This window comes from Haliotis rufescens, unplaced genomic scaffold (assembly GCF_023055435.1).
Source record: "Haliotis rufescens isolate VD_foot unplaced genomic scaffold, xgHalRufe1.0.p SCAF_13, whole genome shotgun sequence".
In the NCBI taxonomy this organism is placed as follows: Eukaryota; Metazoa; Mollusca; class Gastropoda; order Lepetellida; family Haliotidae; genus Haliotis; species Haliotis rufescens.
Window position 1 is genome coordinate 17,724,420 of NW_025963813.1, and position 10,286 is coordinate 17,734,705.

General features: G+C 38.5%; 1 protein-coding gene across 1 annotated transcript; it reads left to right on the forward strand.

The window, feature by feature from the left end:
- The first annotated feature begins 285 nt into the window (after positions 1 to 285).
- LOC124132231 (immunoglobulin superfamily containing leucine-rich repeat protein-like) lies at positions 286 to 9,991 on the forward strand. Its single transcript, XM_046496015.2, has 2 exons — positions 286 to 385; positions 2,347 to 9,991. The coding sequence occupies exon 2, from the start codon at positions 2,451 to 2,453 to the stop codon at positions 4,347 to 4,349; it is 1,899 nt and encodes a 632-aa protein (XP_046351971.2). The 5' UTR covers positions 286 to 385; positions 2,347 to 2,450; the 3' UTR covers positions 4,350 to 9,991.
- The last annotated feature ends 295 nt before the right edge of the window (positions 9,992 to 10,286 follow it).

Sequence of the window (10,286 nt, forward strand, 5' to 3'; positions counted from 1 at the left end):
TATATTTTCTGCTCGTTAAAGTAACTTGGCATATCACTAACAAGAGAAAACCAAAGGTATTCACTGGGTTTGTTTAAAAAATTTGACCACTAAAATAATAAAAACAATTTGGCTCTTATCACCAAGTTTAAGAAAGGAATACATTAAACCCCACCATATACTTGTTTTTGCTTTGCCATAAATAAGATACCACGGATCTAATTATATATATCTACATTGGGTTTTTATCACGAATCGCAAGATCATGCCGTTCTTATTTTAGCGATATGAAAAGGCTGTTAGGTTAGCAGTATCTTTAAACCGGAAGTGCTTTAAACTTGCCTGCTGGGACCCAAAACTTTCTGTTTACAGTCAAAGTTATTGCAATGGAGCATCAAATACAATGGTATTTACACAGATATGTTCTTTACGATGTATACCTTATGTCATGGTTATTTGCTTCTGGTGATTATATGATTAATATAAACTTTAATTCACCAGGAAATGTTATATTTAGCCTCGAAACGTCGAATGAGTCAGATTGTATACAAGTTCCTTTCTCTCACAATCGCATTCCTCGAGTCACCAGGAAATAGTTTTATTCCCACCTTCAGAGTGAGCGTGTAATATTCCCGTGGGTGGAATGGTGGCCACTTGATCACTATTTAACTGACGATGGAATTCAAAGTAAGGGGATTCTATTGACAGTCGTAATTCTATCTCTTGTCTCAGCGATGCGAGATCGAAATGTGTCTCAACTTGTTGAACAACTTCAGAGTGAAGAAGAAATGTTTTACGATACGAATATTGTACAAGAACACTTCATAACACCTTCACTTCTGATGATTGAATGTTTATACTTTCTTGGACTTCCTTTAGAATTGTCTTCTATCATGGTGGCAAATTGCAATAACACAATCATGGCATTTGTGACATTGACAATAGATTCTATCTTTATCAGTTGTTCTAATTTTAAGATGTCGGCAACAATGCAGTTTACCGGGCATAGCCCGAGCTCTACCATCCGCTCAATTACTGCGCTATAGTGACACTGCTGTCTCGTTATACTGTTACCGTGCCTCACGCCCTGGTGACTCTCGCTTCACGATCCAACACCCGTTCTCGGTCTTAGGGAAACTTACACATCTTTACGATCCAAAACCCGTTCCCGGTCTTAGGGAAACTTACACGTCTTTACGATCCAACACCCGTTTTCGGGTCTTAGGGAAACTTACACATCTTTACAATCCAACACCCGTTTTGGGTCTTATGGAAACTTACACGTCTTTACGGTCCTTAGGGTTAGCTTGCTTTGGGCAAGGGTTAGCCATAAATTCTTACCTTTTCAAGCGTTAATCCCATTGGTCGGTCATGTTGACATAAACAATGGTGGGTGTGGTTTCAAGAAAAGATGAATGGGAGAGCAGACCGTGACGTCACACGCATGCGCAATTCATTGTTTACTGAATTACGCAAGCATGTTAATTCGGAGTTTTCTAATGACCCGTTAAACGAGCACTGTTTACATGTGATAGCGCCTGAGGTCCAGTGGTAGAGTGTCGGCTCATTTATGCATTAGCAGAGCCGGTGAGCTGGCATAGCGAGTTCGTACCCCCACTGCGCTAACTGGATCTGAAAAAGTGTGCCCGGTAAAGTGCACTACTCCCAAGATGTCTAATACTTCACAAATAGTTTACAAGAAAAGATCATGCGTCAAAAGTTGCTGGGACACTTATTGTGTGTTTCTTCCAGTGCAACTTTCAAGTTTCTATACAGTCAAGAATGTACATCAAGTAGATAGTGTCTGTTTGTTCTGAAATATTGTTTCCATTGTGGTCTATTGCACATGTAGGATGTCATTAGTTTGTCAGTGTACTGTTGGTTATCTTAGCAGTTAAGTAATCACACTCATATTTGATCGTCCAAGTTGAATGTAATTTGTCGTAAGAGTGTCCCCCTGCTATGATACATAGAGGTTATTATGTGAGTGTGTTTTGGGATGTAAATATCTTGTGTTAGGAACAGACAATGTATTTGGCAGGCCATGGCAAGCTAATATGCTTGGACAGACCAGAAACCTATGATTGTGGGTTCGAATCCCAGTTCGCCTCGATTATGTTTCTAGGTTTGTCAGCACCATACCCATGCCTGTGGGTTCACGAAGGTGGTAAACATCTAAGACCTGCATCACTTTGGACTTTCCTGCCACACACTTTGATGTAACTGGAATGCTGTTCAAAGCAGCATTAAGCCCAACTCCCTCACTCTATTTCTCAGTTACTGAATTATCCACTTAAACTTATTGTTCATTGTCTTTGGAGCAAGAACCAACTCCTGACAAATTATTTCTACTTTGATGTGTTCCAGGTGTTCATAACATGAACAGAGATGGTTTCTACACCAACATGAAAAGGAAACGAACGTAACACGTCTTCCAATTTGCCCTATTTTGACCGACCATCATCTACAAGATGGAAACTCCAGAAACAATCCCACACTTGATCCTTTTGTTTTCTGTCTTGGTCTTGGTTTCAAGCACATCAGAATGCCCTGAATCCTGTACCTGCAATCTCCAAATCTCCAAATCGTGGGTGTCATGTGAAGGAAATGATCGCTTATCCCCGGCAAAAACATGGTCCGATTTAGTGCATGTTGTGATACGATATCCCTTACTGAAACAACTTTCATACCAAAGAGGATTGACTGCACTTCCCTATCAAATACCAAGATTTGATGAACTAGAAAAGCTCAACTTATCCCAGAATTATATCACAGAGTTGCAGTCAGATGCCTTCACTGGAATGATATTTCTTCAGATTTTGGATCTTGGTTTTAATGGAATACAGAAAGTTGACGAATATGCTTTTCGTGGTTTGGAAAATCTTATGACCTTGAACCTTGTTCACAATAAGATTGCCAGTCTTTCAGAAAACACATTTGAAGATCTTTTTGATTTGAGAACACTTATCCTCAAACAAAACAGAATTACAAGTTTGCCTCAGGGAATATTCAGGAATTTGCAAAATCTGGAGATTCTTGATTTGAGCTACAATTCCTTGACTTATCTTTCTTCCAAACACTTCACACCTCTTCGGAATCTGAAGGAGGTACACCTTAACAGTAATCTTGTACAGTCATTCCATGTGGACACAGTGTCTGCTCTAAGTCACATTCCAGTCTTAGACCTTTCAAACAATCCCCTCGATTGCTCATGTGCAATGAGTGAGCTCAAGATGTCTATGGCCAAGAGGACCACCAGCCTTATCAACCCAAATGCAACTGTTTGTGCATCGCCACAGTACTTATATGGGCAGTCTATAGAAGCTGTAGCCCTGGAAGATCTCAATTGTACTGATCCCCAAATATCCTTAATATCAGAAGCCCAGGTTATACCATATCAGCAGGATCTGTACCTGCCATGCCAAGCTGAAGGTTCCCCCGCACCAGCAATATTATGGGAAACGCCCTGGGGCGACACCTTCGCCCGGCCCTCCAGTTTCAATTTCATAGGGGATGACGGCATTGGATATCATTCACATCATGCTTATCAAGCCAAAAATGTAATCCTTGTATCTCACGTAACTCTTTTTGAAAACGGAACTCTGTACATTTCAAAATTCAGGGGCTATTTTGCTGGCAATTTCACCTGCATTGCCGTGAATCCTTTGAGTAATAGCAGCGCAACAGTCCACGTTGAAATTTTTCATATTTTGAAACTTACATTTTTCCAAAGCTTGTTTATAAGTGCATATTGTTCTGGTGGCTTTTTGGTGTTTGGGATCATTGTTGGCAGTATTAAGTTGATAGTTTGTGCAATTCAACGCAGACTCAAAGCCAAGAAGGTCGAAGACAAGAAGGAGTCTGAAAAAGCAGTGACTGTTAGTGATATTGTTGTTGTCTTTGATGAATCTGATGACCGTTCCGATCCATCACTGCCGAAAACCCCTCTTATTTCTCCATACATGAGCACCCCGAATTCACCGCAAAAATGTACAACACCAACCGAAGAAGTTGGATGGCTGCCTGCAAATATATTTGACACTTTGGATGAAGCACGCTGGAGGTTACGATATGGAGTTGGGCGTCGGATGGAGAAAGTACGAAGTCACGTTCAAAACCAAGTGCAGTCTATACGAGAAAGCAGTACACTATATATGCAGAGTATCCGAGATTCTAGTAGCAGTGCAGCCAATCGAGTCCGGACCGGTATTGTTGTTGGTGTGGAGACAATGAAATATAGTGTCCAGTCAATTCGTGAGTTCTGTGGTACCGGCGACATGAGAGGACAAACGATATCAATGATATCAGTATCAACCGATATTGATACTGATCAACGCACTGAAGTCATCCGATCAGTAACATTTGTTTGAATTACTATGTCTCAACTTCTTTTCTGCTTTAGAAATACAGGTATCAGGATACATTTTAGTACATTTCTATTCAATTCCAAAGTTCAATACATAAATTTTTATTTTTTTGTATGGTCATGATTTAAGTGATATCTTACTGAATTTTTTATTTCCTTACATGCGGACACTTGCCCATATTCAAGAATGGTAAGGTATAACAGCAATACGGGATCATGTTGGTACATTTATGGGACATTAACAATTAATAATTATTTTACACTGATCACTGGGTGGGGTGCAGTAGCCTAGTGGTTAAAGCGTTCACTCATCACGCCAACGACCCAGGACCCTCATGGGTACAATGTGTGAAGCCATGTGTTGATGTCTGGTGTAAATCAAATTACATACAAAGACAATCTCTTTTATTGGGATAATTTTGTTTTCAGAGTAGTCACAGATAATTTGAAGACACTGAGCTTCAGATAATTATATTCAAAATTAAAAAAAACATATTACTGATAACCATTACAGTTAGCTTATGTATTTAATTTATTATTAACTAATATGATTAAAAAAATAATGTTTGCATAGTCAGAAGATCAATCTTCAAAGACTGCATATTATAAATACCACAGATCGTTGAAATTTATGATGAAGATCTAAATTGTGAAAAATCAGACTATTTTATGTTTTACAGGTTTTGTAAGAGTGAAATTCCATGCATAAAGCTTTTCATGAAGAAAAATGGAAATTTGTGCTTATGGGTTAAAAGCAGGTTCCGGTATAAACAGTGAAACCATGGTGACTTGAATTCTGAGACTGTTGTTGTGCAAAGTTATACCAGATCATTACCAGCAGAGTGTTGATAATAAGAAATATGATGAACTGAATGTGCAGATCTGCATCATCTGTAAAGTTGATGATAACAGCAGGGTTAGAAGGTTTGCTCATGGCTGTCATTGACAAATATGCGTACATGGTGAAGATGTATGGTGTTTTAGGACTCTGATTGGTGGGGTAGTCATGTGTTTAATGGAACCAAGTTAAAGGAATTCAAGTTACAAGTTTTCTCTGTATCATGTATACATACCTCATGTAACATATACCCATGAAGAGCTGGTTATCATGTTGTCATAGGTAGGTTCTGTGTGTCGGATCTATAAATTTTTGTCTTTGAAATCCATTGTATGTACAACACAAAAGACAAATGCTATTTTGATAAGATCTTTTGATAAATTTTCTTTGAACTGTCAAATGAATGGCAGTGATGATATACAGGTATGGTTGTGATGTGGAAATATTTGGCTATATTTTGGTAGAGTTTTTAAATGACAGTGGTTACATGTTCATGAAATTATTCATGAAATTCCAAACATAGAATAACATCTTATGGCAATAATATCACAAACTTTTATCTGCTTTTCATAGAAAAAAACACAAAATTTTCAACACCATTATGAGCTCATGAATATCAGATCTATTACTCTGATACGATACTTCCTGCATGATGATCTGATAACCGTTCAAAAAAGGTCGTATCAGGGAACTTTCAAATCACCTGCTCAACCACAGTGTTCTAAATTCTTGATGCTTATGAGTGATGTATTCAGATCAGTATGTTTGATTTCTGTATCTCTTGAAAATGGAGTTAAAGGACCAGTTCCGAACGTAAGTTATAAAGGCCATGACATCGTTTCTGATTGATTCTGATGGCATCTATACTGCATAAACTTATTTTGTTCACTATATATAAACATTAATCATTTATATATATGCAAACAAAAGTCACAATGTTATCTTTTTGTATTGTACTCTTCGTGGCACACTTGTTTTGTATACCATTCATGGTTATTTATTTAGCTTCCAAAATTTCTGTCATGTGGATGTATAATGAATGTCACATCTGTGTCCTGAATATGTTTTTGTGGTCCTTTTGTATGTGAAACTGGGACAATATATCAATGGCATTGTTTGTTGTTAATTTGATGTACACAGCTGTCACACTCATGTTTAATTACCCTCTCCAATTTGAATACAGAAACAGATATAGACTTAACATATTACATTCTTAAAAACAGATTTAGATGTAACATGTATGCACGTTCTTGCAAACTGAAAAAGACCCGTGAAGATCTGGGTAGAGCATCAGTCTTCAGCAACCCATGCTTGCATAGACTCTGGACTGGACTTTCATAGTCAGTTAATGACTTTGCCTGGGGAAGATGGCAGCACTACTGCAGGACCTTTATGCCAAGCCAAATTGATCAACACTTTACCGGAAACATACCTGTAGAACAAGGAACGTGCATGTCAGTACCACGAACACATGCTGCTAAACATTCTTATGCTATAACATTTTATGTAGTCTAACAGAATTTAATGACATCTTGTGAGATAAATGTATGTGGCATTTTAGAAGCTGTAGTGACGGTTAAGACAGATCTGTCTTGGAGATTTCAACTTCTTTGTTCTTTCTGTGTGATGTTTCGGAACAGATGCTGGTACCTTTATGAAGCAAGCACTTGATAAGGATACAAGCACTGCACCGAAACACCACAGAAGGAACACAGAAGTTGAAGCCCATCAGTCAACCCCGTCTTCTTCGTGAGTGTGAGAGTAAGAACAAATACTACTCAAAAGAAGTTAAAGAACACACAATTGTTTCATGTAACTGTAGTTGATCTGTCAGGGCAGTTAAAGAACACACAATTCCTTCCTATTACTATAGTTAGTCTTTCATGGCATGACAGATTAACTACAGTAACATGAAAGAATCCAGTGTTCTTTTGAGTCGTATGTAATGTTTTAACGTGGGTCTATCTCTTCATTAACTGAAAGATGTTGATCAACAGAGGTTGGCAATAAGACAAGATAAATAATATTTTATTGTCCCGAAAGAAATTTGGGCTACGTAAAAGCATAGAGAAACAAATAACAGGTTCATGATTTAAGTTAAGTACACCTGTCTGACACCTGGTGTGTTAAACCCTGCTTCAGTTTATCAATAAAATGGAATTGCTTGGGGACAATGAGCTTGTTTAGTGAAAAGGTTTTTAGAAATTCTTTGTCCAATTTAAAATGTGCTTGTTTCTAAACCCTATTGGACTAGATTTGGTGTTTTTGCTTCTAATTATCACATCACGTGACCAAACAGTAAGCTGAGATCTTCATAGAATGTTAGTGTTTTTTTTGTTCCCATTTGTATATTGATTTGACCTCACGTCAGACTATACACATTTGTTTTTCCCCGTTCTTGTTTAAATATTGACAGATTATATCCATAATACAAGAAGTAGTTCTTGTGTATGAGGGATGTGTAATATGTGTGGGGCATGTGGGGTCCAACTTGTATTTCCCCCACCTGACTGTATCCTGAACAACTTTCACGAACCTTAGCATTATGTTTCACGTGTGCCCTTGTCTTTCACGACTGCAGACAGCAGGATTGCATAAAGTTGTATGTATTTTTATTTTGAGATTTGCAAGTTTCCATGTGTGTGTCATATGAGGTGCTGTATTTTGTAAAGGTGTTGAAATCTTAAGGGACCAGTTTTTCAATCTTGTGTTTCTTGTAGTAAATCAGCAGATATTGATGTCAGTGTGTTTGTGTCCGAGTTCATTGTTTGCTTGTACATCATAACATTGATGTTAAGTCTCTTAGTGTTGATGTGCATGTCTGACTGAAGGATGAGACATGACTAAGATACCACAAATAATTGAGAAAATATCCAAGCAGCAACCATAGAGATGGGTGTATGTGGATGAGTTGTCCAGCTTGAAGATGTGGATCAGTTGTCCAACATGGAGATGGGTGTATGTGGATCAGTTGTTCAACATGGAGATGGGCGTATGTGGATCAGTTGTCCAACATGGAGATGGGTGTATGTGGATCAGTTGTCCAACATGGAGATTGGCGTATGTGGATCAGTTGTCCAACATGGAGATGGGCGTATGCTGATCCGTTGTCCAACATGGAGATTGGTGTATGCTGATCCATTGTCCAACATGGAGATTGGTGTATGTGGATCAGTTGTCCAACATGGAGATGGGCGTATGTTGATCCGTTGTCCAACATGGAGATGGGTGTATGTGGATCAGTTGTCCAACATGGAGATGGGCGTATGCTGATCCGTTGTCCAACATGGAGATTGGTGTATGTGGATCAGTTGTCCAACATGGAGATGGACGTATGTGGATCAGTTGTCCAACATGGAGATGGGTGTATGTGGATCAGTTGTCCAACATGGAGATGGGTGTATGTGGATCAGCTAGCCATCATGGCTGTTTTGTGGATCAGCTGGCCATCATGGTTGATAGCTGTGTGGTCCAGGTGGCAATCATAAAAGCATGTGTATATGGATGAAGTGATCTTCTTGCACCACAGATTTGATTTGATTGCTATGTATTACTCACAATGAAGTAAGTTCCTATTTATGTACAAATTGTTACTTCATGTGTCATGTAAGCTTAACAATATAACCCTAGGAGATAAGTCCATGATTTACGGTTATTAGTTTCAGGACATTGTAGCCTTAGAGATGTGTTGTCAAGTGTATGGCTGAGTACCTGAGTATTGCTGCACCCTTGTGTATCATGTATATACAGAACATTATTGTCATTATCGTTGATTATGCAGAGCGCTGTGTGCTATTTATGCAGAGTCCGATCTATTTTTTCACAGCATGTTTTATTTGTTCACATAAGTAATATATATGGAGGAATATGTTGAGAATGTGAATGAGGTCATATGAGGACATATTTGCATCATTGTTCGTCACATCCTGTTCACATGAGCCATGAGTCAGAAAACAACAAAGAGTAAAACTTATTCTGTGACCCAATGTTACTCTACATAATTCATAATTCATAATTTTGACTGAGCTTCTTCTATTGCAGTGATGTGAGAGTAGATTGACTGTAGTCTTGGTTGAGCAGATATGAATTGATAGGGAAGAGTGACCATCACGTCGCACACAGCTGGCTATATGCCTGGAACCTAATATGGATATACATTTTTCATGTTTCTACTTTTCTCAATGTAACACCATTTTCAGAAGCTTGCGCTGAAGAAAATAAATTGTCTGATGTAAAATAGCTGTATATAAGGAAAATATTCAGATAAAAATATTTTACTGATTAAAAACCTAACTTTCACCACTAGTGAATTCTTGATTATGTTCTAAAAAGAAACCCCAAAACAATAAACTTTCATCCCAAGCTAACCACCACCCATTTGGACATGTATGGCCATCTATGTGTATCACACCAAGACCACTCAAACTAAATCAGATAACTGGGAAAGTACCAAACGTTTTCTGCTATACTTTGATAGTTGATTGTACGATATCCTAAGGGTTGATACAATCTATAGCAGGAATATGTTTGCAATTCTTATCAAGATTTGCTGTCTGCCAGGGTAAGGTTCTGGGTAAGAGTTGTTATTCTGTCGGTTTGACTTATTATTCCAATTAAGTGTTGCCCAGCTGAACCTCCATTAAAAGCATTGTGGTATATTTTATCCTGGAAAGTGGTTGTATTTTCTGTATTTACTGCAACCTTCTGCCCCATGTCAGTATAGGTTATCAACAGCCATGCATTGTTCATTATAGTCACCCATCGTGACATCCGTGTGGACCAGGGTCAATAAATCACATAGAACATCACTCTGTGTTGAGCTTTATCTTGTGCTGCAGCTGCTGCTGCTGCTACTGCCAACTGAGGCGTAGTTCAGGAGTTTCATCATGGCGCCATCGGTAAGTCACGGTTGTTTAGGAGCCAGAGGTTGTCTGCAGGCCACTCTGTTACCTAATGTGTGGGTAAGCTTGATGTATGAACATGCCATTTTATGGGATATTCCCCTGAAAGGGATTACTGGTTGAAGAATGTCTTTGAAGCCCGTCAAAATAATGAGTTTATGGTCACAGTGTTGTCCAATGTCAATGGCTCATGACAAGACTT

Coding starts and splice junctions, on each gene's coding strand:
- LOC124132231 (XM_046496015.2), top strand. CDS start 2,451: ATGGAAACTCCAGAAACAATCCCACACTTGATCCTTTTGTTTTCTGTC.